Source organism: Corvus hawaiiensis, chromosome 2 (assembly GCF_020740725.1).
Source record: "Corvus hawaiiensis isolate bCorHaw1 chromosome 2, bCorHaw1.pri.cur, whole genome shotgun sequence".
Lineage (NCBI taxonomy): Eukaryota > Metazoa > Chordata > Aves > Passeriformes > Corvidae > Corvus > Corvus hawaiiensis.
The window spans coordinates 5,811,027-5,823,996 of NC_063214.1; the positions used below are offsets into that span (position 1 = coordinate 5,811,027).

The following is a 12,970-nucleotide window of genomic DNA, read 5'->3' on the forward strand; positions in this document are numbered from 1 at the left end:
CTGTTGTGAAATCTGTTTCAGGCTCTCACACTCAACATACTTTGAAACTTTGTTAGTGACTCAGACTTGAGCTGCAGTGAAGAACTCTTCCCTATTAATTTCTGGCTGAGTGGAAAACTACTGTGTTGATCTGTGTGAGAAGGAAATTTTGTTCTTCGTAAATGATTACACAGCCATGTAGCTCTGAATTTCCTCTCTTAACAGTAAACCTTAACCTTTCGTGTCACGTGTTTGAATTTAGAATTGTTGCAATGGTGTGTAAAAAATCAGGAAGAGGCCAAAGATTTGGGTGTTTAGTGACTTTCTGTACAAGTGTAAATAGAGTTGCTAAAGTACAGGGGTATCTTCGACATTTCCTGTAAGTTGAAAAAGTATCAGAGCATATTGGCTGTTTCATTGTGATAAATTATCTATTCCTAGCAGTAGTTTGCATTTTCTTACCAGTTTATACATGCTGTCAGTTTCCTTATCCACTACCAACAGGGAGGTTTTTGCCTCGGACTGCTTAATTTTTCCCACTACGCTTTCATGATCCAGCCCATCCACTCGCTCACCATTGACAGCCACTAAGATGTCATTGTCCTTGAGACCTGCCACAGCTGCTGGGCTTCCAGAATTAACATCTTTGATTATGTGGTCTAAGATAAGAAGGGGAGAAAGATGGACATGAAGGCAGAGCTTGGTAAGTTTAAAGACTTTAAAATGCATGGCAGAGGCAAATGGTCGGAATTGCACTTCAGGTTGAGGCTGTTTTCCCTGAGGATTTCTCCTAGATGGTCAGTAAGAAGCCAAAGGGAATGAGGGCTTCAAACATCATATAGGAAGAAATGGCACAGCAAATGTCATGGTCTGTGTGTTAACTTGGTTCTTACCACCAGTGTTTTGTTCCATCCGTAGATAAAATCCATAACCACTTTTTCCCTTCTGGATCTCAATAAGTCGTGGTTTGAGGGGAAGCAACCTTAGGCTGGCGCTGTCTTTGCTCAGTGCCATCCTCTGGCTTTTGAAATAGCGGTCTGTTTCTTCATTTGAAAGTAGAAACATAACATGATTTTCAGACTTCTTTACCTGTGACAGCACATGTACAGTCTCAGATGTCACCCCTTCAACAGCTCATGGAAATTGCAGATACTTTGGTAACTGGTGCACTGATACATAGCAGGGGCTGGGTGCTGTTAGTCTAGGCCATGCTACTATAAACTGATTTTTTTCCTTATCCTCCCCCCCACCCCGCCCCATCAGAAATTTGGGCCATGACAAAATCAGGGGCATGTAATACATGAGGAAATTATCCATATTTCATACTGTGTTCCTGACCTATAGGGAATTATCTGTGGAGGGCCATGGAGGTGGCATACAGTGCTGTAGAATCCAGTGAGCCTCTGTAGACAGTACTTGGTTATTCTAGGTGTGGAACTCTACGGTATAGACTTATTGTGCCATCTGTACCACTATTTTAGATGACAGTGACAGGAGTCAAGTTTCTGTCGCTCTTGGTCCTCTTCTGTTTCCCTGGATTACTGATTCTGAGGTGGGGTTTTTTTCTGTCTGTTCAGCTTCTCCCAAGTCCATCCTTCTCTTAGTCCTTTCTACTCTAATGGATACCTTTTTTATCCATCTTAACCAGTGTCGCATTGCTGCTGGTGTTGCAGTAGCTCAAACAAAACACAGGTGTTGCATGATTCCATAGTTAGCTGTGTGCACTGAGTGCTCCTGGAATGCTGGAGTCTCATGGCTCTCTGAAACCTCTTCAGCTCCAGCTGTGCTTCAGCAGTGCCGAGAGCAGAAAGCTGGAAGCCTCATTAGTAGTGTTCTTTGCAGCCAGTTAGTGGAATTACTTGCACAGTAATTTTCATTAGTTTTGGACTTCTTAACAGGAGAAAGGGACTACTGTCTAAAATCATGAATCTTCCCTGCTCCATGCTGTATCATCAGAGGCTTCCCTCTTCCTGCCCTGGAAACCACATTTGATGACTTGCCCTCCTGCCATTAGGAGCATTTCCAGGACTTCTAGGAAATGAATTTATTTAATAGGGTTCCTGGCAGCAGTATACTTGTGTTATTTAAAATTCTTTGGCCTGTCTTGATGGCAGTGTTCATTTGAGAGGCAGCTCAAGAGGCTGCTTGATAACAGCACCAATGCAGAGGGCTATGCTGATGTGTTGATGGTACATGAACAGCAGCTCCCAAGATTTACTGTGAAGTGCTTAAATCAGCCAACCTGGCCTCCTCAGTAACCCTGATAGGTTGCTGTGAAAGTAGGCCAGAATAGAAGATGAATCAATACCTTTTCCACCACTTCCTCGTGTGTGTCATTTTCCACATTTTTTCCATTGATTTCAATCAGGCGATCGTTATTTTGGACACCAGCCTTTGCAGCTGCTCCTTGTGATGAAAGCTCTACTATGAACAACCCCTTCTGTCCTAAAATAAATGAAAACTCATTACACAGGGTAAATCGCTGCAATAGGCCTGAATTTAGTGGTTAAGGAAACTCAGCATTGATGTCCTCAGAGACTCTTGGCCTCTGCTTGGATGCAGATTACAGGAGCACCACAAACCTTCCGCACAGCCACTGCTCTGTCTCTTACTCTGTCCTGGAAAAATCCCTTCAGTGGTGGAGGGAGATATTTGTTCACTATCTGCAGCTCAAATTGTTATTTCCCTACCAGGAGCGCAAAGGGGCTGATTACCACAGCTGAAAGGGATTTGATTCCTGCTCCCTCCCATCCTGCTCTCCCCCCATCATTTTGAAGAGAGAATCTGCTTTTACTGTTGTTTTATACATTTCATAATTTCCTGTGTTTGGAAGGCTTCTGTGTTTGGAAGGCTTCTATGTTTGGTCCTTCAATTATATTACATTCCAAAATACCTCTTAGAGGGCTCTTTAGAGGTGATTCCCTATTCTGTTGACTGGCCTTGAAAGAAAGGCATATATGGAAAAGGTCCAAAATCCTTTTCTTTCTAAATGGATTAACTTACAAATGAGGGAAAGTGTTTCTTACAGCTGTCTAGAACCTCATGTGCTGATTCCTGAGTTGATTTTGTGGAATGGAACAGGACTTAACATAGCACATTGAGTGTATATCTGGTGTTTGAGCAGGAACTGTAAATTTGGTTAAGTGGGCTTAAAAACCAAGCAGAAAAAAGCTTATTATTTTTCTCTCTCTTTTTTTCATCTGTTTTCCACCCCATGAGAATCATGGCCCTCAGAAAACCTTGTGCTGCATGTGCTGTACAGAAATGTACTGGAGATGGATCTGAACTCATCTTGCTGCTTCTCACTTTCTTTCTGTTAGCCAGAACAGTTTGTGTCACCATTGGCCCTCACGTGTTAACTGTGGTCACCTGTGTCCCTGCTGCTAAATATATATGTATCTATACATCTATATATTTCTGTAATTATATACATACATCTATCCAGTTTCTTCTCTCCCGGCTCTCACCTTCTGTGCTTTTCAGAGAGAAGCCGTAGCCTGTCTCCTCCTTCACCAGGTAGCAGAGCCGGGGCTGTGGAACTGCAGCAGTTCCTCTGTTGCCCATGGAGGGTTGGCACTGCTGCTCCTGCTGTTGTCCTGTTGATGCCTTTTGACCCAGCTCTTCCAAGTTCACTCCCTCCTTTTGTGCCTTTTCATAGGATGCGTCATCCAGAACAAGGAGCACAACGGAATTCCCACTGTTTTTGATGATCTCCACCACCTGTAATGCACAGGGGGAAATGGCAAGCAGGTGCTTGAGTGATGGAGCTAAAAGCTCTCCCCAGGGAAAGCTGCACTGTCCACTGTCTTTGTTGTCTCACCCCCCTGCTCATGCACTAGGGAGGCACCCCAAAGACATTTCATGCCCATGGTGGGTAATGAATGATGCAGGGGGATACTCAGAGCAGTTGACTCTGCTCTTGGATTTCCTAGCCATAAAAACTGGAAGAAAAAGCTTCACGCAGCAGCCGTGGGCCTGGGTGATGGGGGCATGGTGTGGATCCCAGACTGAACAGAGATGTACCTGTGCATGTTCCTGCTTGTCCACGAAGACACCATTAACCCTGAGGACCCTGTCTCCATCCTTCAGGCCAGCCCCTTCGGCTGGGCTGCTGTGTTTCACGTTCCGGATGATGTGCCCTGCGGTGTCCATTTCAATACGCAGGAAGAAGCCGTAGTTCTTTTGGGGCTTCTTGCTCACTTTACACTCTCGGGGCTGCAGAGCAGAACTCATCTCTACCAGACAGGATGGAAAGGTACCTATGAGTAAAAGCAGTAACCTTGCCTAGGGTGTATTCCCTCTGATTACCCGTTGAAAGGGTTTTCTACATAATTCTTGGAGTGTTTTTTTTTTGGTGTGGAGTTTTGGGGGTTTTTTTGGCCCCAGAAAATCCAGCGGTGCAAAGTTGAATTTAGTTAACAGGGCTAGGGAAAAGAAACCAAACCCTTTTCCCAGACCCTCCTTGCTTATTTTGTCTCTGTATCTCAAATGAAGCTAAGCAAAATGCAGAACTCAAATAAGAAAAGTGCCTGTGAAAAACATAGTAAAAACTGAGGAGTGGGTGTAATACCAGGATTAAGTCTTACAGAGGAAATGAAGTTTTGGGAAAAGGGATTGTAACTAGAGTGAAAGGATTGTTCCCCTCCCTTTGACACTTGGGAGACCACGTGTAAGCACTGTCCCCAGTTTTGATGTCCCTAAGTAATTGACATATTGGAGCTAGTTTGCAGAGGGGATTTACGTTCTGAAGCATGTATTTAAGGAGGCTGAGAGAGCTGGATTTGTTCAGTCTTGGGAAGACAAAGTAAAGGGAAGATCTTATTGGTATCTTCCCACTGCCTAACTGGATTGTGTAGAGAACACAGCCAGATTCTTCCTGGAAATTAACAGTGGGAGGATGAGAGGCAACACAGGCTGCAGCAAGGGAAATTCCAACCAGGCATCCATAAGGACAGCTTTTCCTCTTTGGGGCAGTCAGACAGTACTAGAAGTACCCAGAGAGGCTGCGAAATCTCTGTCCTGGGAGATACCTGGACTGAGCCCTGAGGAACCTGATCTAAGCTAGCCCTGTTTTCTATGGGACATTGCACCAGGCAACCTTTAAAAGTCCCTTCCTACCTAAACTGCTCTGTGATGTAATGAAATTCTGTTTTGGGTGAAGCATGTCATACAGGAATACCCCATATGGAAGGTAAATAGTGGGTGTGATCAGGGAACATATCCCAGGATAGTTGTCCTGCCAAAGATCCATGAAGATGGGGGAATGAGACAAATGAAGACAAATTCCTCCAGTTGGAAAATCCAGGTAATTAGCAACCTCGGTTAATATTTTACTGGAAAGATATTTTTTTTTCTGTCTCTTTACTGACAGAAGTCAGTTCTTTAGATCTCCTGGCAGTCAAATCCTTCTGTGATAGCAACTCACTGCAGAGCCACTGCTGTGGCCAACCATGCTGCAGATTTTTTGCTATGGAAGCTGAAGCTGCGTTGTTGAGGTCACTTGGGCAGCACACAGAACAGCATGGATGTGTGGTGTGGGTTTGGCACAGATGTCACTGGAGCTGGAGAATACAGGAATTTCAGCTGGCAAGGATGTGAAGCCTGCAGATCATGATTCACCTGTACTCCTTGGTCAGATGCCTGGAGCTTTTTTGAGTCTCTGTGTATTGCACTGAGATTCTCTAATAAAGGGGTGAACTGCCCTGTTTGAACATTGTTTAGAACACATCAGATTGTATCAACTGCAAGTACAATTCAAAGCAGTTTTTCTTGACAAACACTGGGGATCTGTGCTAATTCCAGGAATTAACGTGCAAAACCAGTGCCACACACACAGCTGAAGAAACAGTAGGCTTTTATGGGAAAAATTATTTTTTCATATTTAGAAGTGGAGGGAAGGTTACAATGCACTGCATACTACTTTTTCTAATCCATCAGAGCTTTACATGCAACATGATTTGTATTGCAAAAGAGGAGTTTTCTAAGGGAGGAGGGATTAGGAAAAAAGGAATTTCTTACCTGTATATCTATGTAGAGCAGCCTTCACAGGAGTTCTCTTTTGCTGTTCCTCCTGTGGCTGTACGTATAAGTAAGGCTGAACTTTGATTGGGCAAAGGTTGATTTAAAAGATGATTCATTTAACCAAGTTTCACTGAATGTGTGATACCTTGATAGGCTGTCTTGTCCTTGTGGGCAGAAGTGCTAATCACGTGCATTTCTCAGCAACTTTGCGTTTTGTCCTGCAGATATTATACTCAAAAACTCAGTCAAGGAGGTCATCTGAGGCAAGCCTGACCTTTGCTCTGGGCAAGAGCTTCTCCTGCTCTGAGAAATGTCTTAAAGGGAGCATGTTTGGATTGTGCTGGATTGACTTGGGCCCGGAGCATTTGACTGCAGGTTAGGAAGTTACTGGTTAAAATCTGTATGCCCTGTGTTGGATAAAAAAAAAAAAAAAAGACTGTGTCAGGTTAACCTTGGCCAGCAGCCAGATGCCCACTGACCCACTTTCACCCCATTCCTCTACAGAACATGGGGAGAAAACAGGATGAAAACACTTGAAGAATTCAAGATAAGGACCATAAATGGGAGAGATGCAATGAAAAAATGGGTTTGTGATTGAGGAGTGGGTCCTGACTGATGAGGCCATCACACATGTGAAACATGCACTGCAATCAAGTGACCCATGTAGGTGAAGTCTCCCTGGAACAGGTGGAGGGAGGTGTCTGTGATATCAATATAGTGAGGCATGGCAAACTGGCCAGGCTGCATGTGCACTGGGAAAGGCCGTGTGGGTTGCTCTGCCTTGGGAAAAGGAAAGCGCCTTTGTGGGATTGACTTTGCTCAGGGACCAAGGTGCACATGGTGCAGGAGAAAGTGGAAATCTGCTGTGTACCTCAAGGAGATTTATCCCTGGGGGAAAATAATCCATTATTTGACTTGTGTGGGGTAGGAAGGAGTACAGAAGGAATCATCTGAACCAACAGAGAATGAGCCTCACAAGGAGCCGTGTGAGGGCACTGCTGACCCACCACAAGTGCTCTTTGTGCTCAACAATCCAACGTGGTGCTTCTCCTGTCCTGAGTGATCTCCTTGACAGATAGGACCAAAGTAATTGACTGTTTGTGTGGAAATTTGGGGGAGGGGGAGCATAGAATGGGGGGATAATATCTGCATGTATGTCAAAGGACAAGGTATAGTGGTTATAGAGGATGTATAAACCTGACTATTGGATGTAAAGGTGGTTTAAGTAAACAGTATGTGTTGTAAGTGTTGGTAGGAAGGAAAGAGAAATAGATGGAATGACAACATTTGAGTAGGGTATAGAAATGAAGCAATGTATGAATGGGACAGAGGATGCTTTGATACCTCAGATCACACATGGTGTGAATGGTGGGGAACAAGGGGTTGAGATTGTACTGGGTTTGGCTGGCATGGAGTTAACTTTCTCCCTGGCAGCCCTTGTGGTGCTGTGCTTTGCATTTGTGGCTAAGACAGTGTTGATGCTACACCATTTTTTTGGCTGCTGTGGAACAGTGTTTGCTTTCTCTCATGGCTTTCTCCTCCTCCTCAGTCCCTCCCAGACAACAGGGAGGGGACACAGTGGTGACAGCTGACCTGAACTGACCAAAGGGATATTCCATATTCCACACCTCAGCATTAAAAGCTTGGTAAAAGGAGGAGGAAGGGCAGTTGTTCCTGGTTATGGTGGTCTTCCCAAGCAGCTGTTGTGCATGTTGAGGTATAGCTGGAAGTAGCTGGAGATCTGCCTGCTGATGGGAAGCAGGGAAAGAATTCCCATTTTTCTTTACTTGCACACGCAGCTTTCCTTTCCCTATCAAGCTATCCTTATCTCAATGCATAAGTCTAACCTTCCTTTTATTTTTTCCCCATTCAGCAGGAAAGGAGTGAGAGGAAGTCAGGGTGGGTGTTTGGCTGTTGGTTGGGGTCAGTCTGTCACAAGGGCATATCTTATCCATGATCCATGGGCATGTGCAGGCTATACTTGTGGACATGGACTGACCTGATGGTGTTTCTAACACAGGGGGAAGCCTCCACATTTGAGATCTCAGAATACCAAGATAATTACTAAACTGTGTGAACTTCTTGTTAAAAAAATCTAATTCAGTTTTGAAAAGCTTTAAAACTACTTATTTCTCTCATTAGCTTGCTGTGGAATTGGATTATTAGAAGTAATACCTGTGTTTTCCCTGGCTGTCTGCTCCAACTGTTTAATTCAAAGGGAAGGTAATTGAAATGATCATAACCCAAATGTGCTGCAAGAGAACAGTCACTGATGTTATAAAAGCCTTACTGTAATCCACTTACTCTAAGTGGATTTGCAAGCCTGTTGTGACTTGGAGTTGTTCCTTTTGGTACCGCTTCAAACCTACAAAGTGAAGTAAGCGAGCCCCGATATTAGAAGAACCAGACAAGTCAAACCTGCCCTGTCCTCTGCTTGCAACCTTTCAGGCAAGTCAGACAAAGGCTGGATGATGGAGGAAATCAGAGTGGCTCACAGTTTTGCAACCAAGCACAGTGCAGATGGGAACTCTACAAGGATCTCAGGTCAGCATACGAGGAAACAACTCTGCGTTTGAATAAAGATTTATTTTTCCATTGTAGTGCCACTGCAATAGTCAAGTGAGGTAATTTTGTGTCCCAGCAGGGTTTTTCAATAATCAGATGCTACACAAATGTAAAATGTTAGTGAAACATAGAAATTCAAAACTTCTCCTATCCTTCCACCAGTAGAATGAAAATTATTTGAGAATTGATCAGAGTAAAGGCAGCTTGTAATGTCTCCTTTTCTGGCTCTTGATCCTTTTGCAAGAATGTTCTCAAGCATTTTCATATAGCCACAAAAATGAGGAACATAACTAAGAAAAAAAAGGAGAGAAGATATTTTACTTTTTAACACAGTGAAAAGTGATAAAATCTGAAAAAATCCTTTTAACTCATAATATTCCTATAATGCAGGAGTTGGCCACAGTGACTTAGGTGGTGTGGTTCTGTTAGCACAGGGACTAGACACAGGGGATCTGCTTTCTCCAAAGTATGTCCCTTTTCAGCTGTAGCCTGGTTGTAGTAGTATATGGACCTTGGTTTCTATTATCATGGTGCTATCCTGTGGGATCAGATTTACAAAATACTTTCTCTAATTATTTTGCCAAAGCTTTCCTGGTGTTTGGTTAGAAACGTTTCTGTGAAACGCACCTGCGTTAACATAAGTGATCAGAAAAAAACATTTTCTAGTAGTTATAATTGTTCATATGATTTCCTCAGTGTGTTGGGTGGATGGAGGGAAGCACCTTTGTTCCTAATTCTGGTACTTGCTAGGATCTCTGATTTCACTAAATTCACAGGTAAAGTATATATTTAATGTCTTTAATAGGAGTATAAAGTAACAAAGTTCAGTTAACTAAAAGGTGCCTTTTGTTATTAACACAACTTTACAAGGAGTCTAGCCCTAACATTGAATGAATACAGTTAATATGTTTGGTATGGAAGATAAAGTTGTGCTCAAATAATCTGTAACACTGCCAACATTGTTCTGTTGACAAAAGGTTTATGTGACTATTTGGGTGCAAAAATGTTCCTTCTTTATGATGGTGACTCACTTTCTTGCCTGGGAGCATGTACATCCCTTAAAAATTGATGTAATGAGGATTGCTAAATAGTGCTTGTTCACCTATATTGCTAACTGGATACTTGCTGACCACAGGCTCGCTGCTCTCCTTGCAGTGCCATCCTTTTCTTGGATTTATAACAAAGCAGTTAATGAAAATTCATTTCCAAATATTTGGAAGCATGATTTATTTATTCCTGTATTTAAGGTATTCAAAATCACTACAGCCCTTTCCCTTTGCCCCTTCTTTTGTCAGTGATGGTTTTTCCACTTTAGTTTGGCAAGTGATGTATAAGGCACCATGTGATTTGGTAATGGAAATATTTGGTTCACTGAAGTCCTCCTTAATCCTGAAGCAAAGTCCATTTGAGCTACCAAATGAATATTCATCAGTCACCCTGTACAAAGGTAAGTGGTAATTAATTCTTTCTCTTCTCCTGACATGGTAAAGAGAGTCAGAGAAAAAAAAGAGGAGAAGCAAATATTGCAATCCTGCTGGTTTGCAGGATTCTAGAGGAAGGAGAGAATACCCTTCGAGCATTTTGGACTTTTGCCTTCCTAAAAAGTAGGAGAGGAAAAAAAGCATTTGCTGTCCCTGTGTTTGCAGCAAAGAGAGGTTTTCCATCCCCTGGACCTGTCAGTAAGGAACTACAGTGGCAGTCCTCTTGCCCCAGGCTTTGCTCTGTTCACTCTAAATATCGAATTGTCTTCTCTAGTGCCCTTTTTACTAGAGAACATAAACTCTAAACAATGCTTTCTTCTTTAGAATGTTCTGTATCGATCATTAATTTGGGCTTTAAGTGCAGGATTTGTTATGAGGTAACTGTGAGGTCTGTGCAGCTTCTTTTGCCGTCGTGTCAGACTGAAATCAGTGTTAAAAAGCTGGAAATTTCTGTTGCAGCAAAATTTCAACGGTCTTAAAAATGAGGACTTATACAAGCTAAGTAGGCTTTTTGGTGGAGCAATGTGTTTGTTCTAGTAACTGGCAGTACACACGTGGATATATTCACATGCACGCACAGCAATCAGGCTGCAGCACTGTTCGGGTAACTGCAGCTGATGTTGGTGTGAATAATGCTGCTTGAAAGGCAATGCCTTTGGAATTCAGCCCTTCCTGCTGGCCCTGGTACCTTGAGAAGACTTTTCATTCCAGCTCATCCTGTTGGGCCTTTTCTGGATGTGTATTTCTTCACTTTTGCCTTTCAATTGCTCTATCATTTGGTACTCTTTGGACATGCAAGATGCTGAGACATAAAAAATAATGCCATAAATTTACAAGTCTGGCTTTTTCCATGCAGCACATGGATCTTTCTTTTTACTACAGTATGTACCCTTATAAAACTGTTTTTTTCGCTTGACCTATGAAAGAACAGTGTAAGTTACTTACCTCTTTGTTGCACATGCATTTCTTGCCCTCTGGAGATAGATTTCTGAATTTGGCAGTAGACAGTGTTCCTTTTCTTTTAAGCTTTTGAGACATATAAATAATGACTATGTCTATTTTACTATTTTCCTCAAAGAGTATGATGAAAAGGTGCTTATACAATTACTAGAGAAAGCATATACTCTTCCTCCAAAAAATACAGCTCAGTGAGGCAGGAAGTACCCAGGCCTAAGGCATTGATTGCTCTTTCTCTTCCCTTCTTCCATTCCTCTTCCGGCTCCCTGTGTCCTATCTCGTCCCACTCCCATCCCCCAAGTCTGTAATCCTTCAAGGAAATGTCCCTAATTTCTGCATTAACCTCTCTGTAGTAGTCAGTGTTTAATTTCACCTGGCTAGTGAAGACTCTATTCTGAAATTTCGTTACCCTAAGATCAGATTGAACTGATATTTGGAGTGCTTGGGTGCCTTAGCCTCAGCTAATTAGGACCTAACTTCTGCATCAAATTTCTTACTGGGTGCATTCACTCTTGCACCAAGAAGGATTTAAATTGGACTGGCATTCATTTACCTTCCTATCTGAGATCAGTGAACATAATGGAAAAATCTGAATGTGGCCTTGAAGGCAAAGAGAAATACAAACTTCCTGTAGGTTTCCATCTTCTTGGGCACTGTATATTGGCTTTTGTGTTGGGAGAACTATTGTGTTCTGCTCTGATGAGGCTTTTGTGATGCTTATAGAACTTTTAATAGAAACGTGAGGGTGGATAATGCCTGGTCTTTATTAGTTCTTGTCACTTTGTGGCTTTGAAAGGCTTGTTATCTGTTATCACAAAAAGAAAATGGCTACTGCTATGTTTGGCACTGCAGAAATGCAGAATGCAGCCCTTTTCCTGTGTAACTATTGAAAACTATTTTATAAGCTTTGGGAGGGATGTAAACCTAGACCCTATTTGAAGCCAAGATTAATAAATAAAAAAATAGTATATAATATAATTATTTTAATATAGTGTAAAAGCCAGCAGAATTTATATGAGCTTATATTTATTCTTTTAAAATTCCCTCCAAATAAGCAACAGATCCAACCAGGAAACCATGCCTAAAGGACTAAGGACAGGATAAATCACAATAAAATGCATACCTGGAAATAAGGTTGGTTTGGTTGTAAGAGTAAAACTGGTTTTGGTGGCAGCAGAACTTGTGCCCCTGGAAGATGGAGGGTGACACAAACTTTCTAGAAAACACCTACCTTCATCTTCGCTTACTACCTGCCTTGAAAATCACCCTGATCATCCTGACATTGACTATATCTGGGCCTAAAGAAATGATCCTAAATGATCCTGAAGTGCTGAACTGGATTCAGAGCTGCAATGAGTGGGACATGCCCTTTCAAGAAGTAAAGACCAGAGAAGGAAAAGGAAAAAATCCTGTTATCCACAGACATAGCTGAAGTTGATTCCTTGGCAGGTCATCCAGTGGAGGAAGAATTTCAAGTTCTTTGTCACTGGGGAAGCCATCATAAGCCTGAATGAAACTCCTGTCCATGGCAGTAAGGTCCAGGGTTTGAGTCCTTATAGCCAGTGACAAGATCTCAAGAAGGTAAGCAGTGAATAATTTATCCTGCTCTCTTGGTTTTTGGTTTTTTTTGCCTTTGCAGGGGACAGTAACACTGTTATCTCTTGGTTTTCATTTGTCTGTGCCCATGAGAGATTCCCAGCAGAGTTCTTTAATGATTTCCTAAACTTAAACCACAACTTCTCATCGAGGCAGATTTTCTTATATTAATGGTTGCGTTTTAAGCTGTCGCATGATTTAACTCTTACACATCTTTTTAAAGCTCACTGTGTCCTTTTGAAAAAGAGAATGATAGAAATGAACCCTCCTGTACTAAAAGGGAAAAGTACCTAGTGAACATTTAAAGTGCATTTGTATTGAGTAAGGTAATTGAAGGATGTTGTCATTGTCTTAAACTCCTAGAGTTACTT

At 42.3% G+C, this 12,970-nt stretch overlaps 2 protein-coding genes across 4 annotated transcripts in view; one reads left to right on the forward strand and one right to left on the reverse strand.

Moving 5' to 3' along the window:
• Positions 1-6,769, reverse strand: part of PDZK1 (PDZ domain containing 1) — a 9,263-nt gene extending 2,494 nt beyond the window's left edge. Inside the window, exons 1-6 of one of the 3 annotated variants that reach the window (XM_048294315.1) lie at positions 5,998-6,760; positions 4,003-4,214; positions 3,447-3,699; positions 2,288-2,424; positions 873-1,068; positions 442-638 (exon numbers count right to left, since the gene is read on the reverse strand). In XM_048294315.1, coding sequence (XP_048150272.1) covers positions 442-638; positions 873-1,068; positions 2,288-2,424; positions 3,447-3,699; positions 4,003-4,212 — 993 coding nt within the window. In that variant the 5' untranslated portion in view covers positions 4,213-4,214; positions 5,998-6,760. Of the gene's footprint in view, positions 1-441; positions 639-872; positions 1,069-2,287; positions 2,425-3,446; positions 3,700-4,002; positions 4,441-5,997 lie in introns of those variants that run through there. The other 2 variants (XM_048294317.1, XM_048294316.1) reach the window with 2 other exon arrangements.
• LOC125321454 (cell surface glycoprotein CD200 receptor 1-B-like) overlaps positions 6,701-12,970 on the forward strand; it is a 27,294-nt gene continuing 21,024 nt past the window's right edge. Inside the window, exons 1-2 of the mRNA XM_048294323.1 lie at positions 6,701-10,012; positions 12,453-12,584. The gene's annotated coding sequence lies outside the window, so the exon portion shown is untranslated. The remainder of the gene's footprint in view (positions 10,013-12,452; positions 12,585-12,970) is intronic.